General features: G+C 31.5%; 1 protein-coding gene across 1 annotated transcript; it reads right to left on the bottom strand.

Moving 5' to 3' along the window:
• Nucleotides 1–241: 241 nt before the first annotated feature.
• Nucleotides 242–998, bottom strand: LOC141387593 (uncharacterized). The gene is made up of 4 exons (XM_073957492.1): nucleotides 821–998; nucleotides 664–752; nucleotides 476–599; nucleotides 242–409 (listed from the first exon to the last, which is right to left on the bottom strand). The coding sequence occupies exons 1-4, from the start codon at nucleotides 966–968 to the stop codon at nucleotides 249–251; spliced, it is 522 nt and encodes a 173-aa protein (XP_073813593.1). The 5' UTR covers nucleotides 969–998; the 3' UTR covers nucleotides 242–248.
• Between the last annotated feature and the right edge of the window lie 480 nt (nucleotides 999–1,478).

Raw genomic sequence — 1,478 nt, forward strand, 5'->3', positions numbered from 1 at the left:
TAGTCTTCCCTGCCTTACCCCTAATACTAATAAATTAAAGTTGTTTTAATAAAATATTAAAACAACGACCGTGGGATTAAGCCTGACTGTTTTGAAAAGCAAATTATTTTATTAACTTATATATTTATTTTATTTATTTATTTATTTATTAACTTATAACATATTCACACCTTGTGATTTTATATAATTTCTTTCTATTATGTATATATTTTGAAATTGTTTTGTTAAAAACAATGCGCAACTTCGTCTCAAACTGGATCAATGGCAGAACGATTCTTGGAGGTCGCAGTACTTCCCATTGTGTTACCACTTCTTGTCATTGAAGTTTTATTGATTCTGTGATTTAGTTTAGCTACGCTTAGCTTTTTGTATTGATGATAGACTGGATACCATACGGCAAAAATAAAGACTGAAAAGCAAACACAAATGTTTATATACAATACCACAAAAGTGCAGAGATAAAAGATATATTTACTTGTGGCCATCATGTATAATTCAGATCTTCCTTCTGGCGTTTCAAAAAAGTATTCCAATGCAATATTATAGAGAGCATTAAGACTGGAACATACTAACCACGGTGTAAAGAAACTATGTGAGCCCTAATAAAAACAAAATTAATTATATAATTTATATAAACATTTATTTCAGTTCGCTCACACACACCTTTTTTGCTCCCACAATCAGCATGATGGAAGAAACGATCATTACAAGAGAGAACAAGGAAGCAACGGCATAATAGTACAAGTCTGCAGCTAGAAAAGTATAAAAATCTTATTAAAAATAACCTTTGTATAATTTCGTTTATTTTGCTCATACTTACAAATATTAGTAACTTCTTTGGCATCCGTGTCCTCATTGAATTTTTCGTAGCGATGATACAAATTGATAAAGTCATGTAAACCAAAGTATGTGTAAAGGCAAAAATAGAAAACTCCTATCGAAATAATCCAATAGCTAGAGTTGGCCATATTGCTTGCTGTTCTTTTGTTCTCTGTTTGCTACTCAACAAATGTTTAGTACAGCCTGTGAGCGGCTGAATATGTACCTTTATTTTTGAACAGGTGTTCTTTGTATTTTATTTATAGTAATAAATATAGATGACATTTCTGAACCCATTCCACCTGGCATAGGTTATCTGAAATGAAATAAACTAGATTCAAAATAACACTGTGCTACAGTGAAAATTTGCAGGGGTTCTGATGCATAAATTCGGTATTGTGGGAGTCCATGGAAGACCAAGAAGTTAACACACTAAAGATGGCATAACTCACGCATTTTTCAACCGATTTCATTAGTTTTTCCCATTTTGTAAAGCTTACTAAATTTCCTTCTTGATAAAAGTAAATAATTACGCTGTTTGGTGTCTTCTACGCAGCCTAGATCACGAGGAAAAGCATTTTCCTGTTTTTTAATGCGTTTTTGTCACACTTAAATCACTATAACTTAACCATTTTTTACCTGATTTTTAAAAATTATGG

Source organism: Musca autumnalis, unplaced genomic scaffold (genome assembly GCF_047663935.1).
Source record: "Musca autumnalis isolate F117 unplaced genomic scaffold, ASM4766393v1 scaffold_5, whole genome shotgun sequence".
In the NCBI taxonomy this organism is placed as follows: domain Eukaryota; kingdom Metazoa; phylum Arthropoda; class Insecta; order Diptera; family Muscidae; genus Musca; species Musca autumnalis.

Excerpts from the sequence above, each read along its gene's own strand:
- LOC141387593 (XM_073957492.1), bottom strand. The coding sequence starts at position 968 with ATGGCCAACTCTAGCTATTGGATTATTTCGATAGGAGTTTTCTATTTT. Across the intron at positions 753-820 it reads CAAAGAAGTTACTAATATTT|CTGCAGACTTGTACTATTAT; the intron begins GTAAGTATGAGC and ends ATACTTTTCTAG. Across the intron at positions 410-475 it reads ATTATACATGATGGCCACAA|TCTTTATTTTTGCCGTATGG; the intron begins GTAAATATATCT and ends TTTGCTTTTCAG.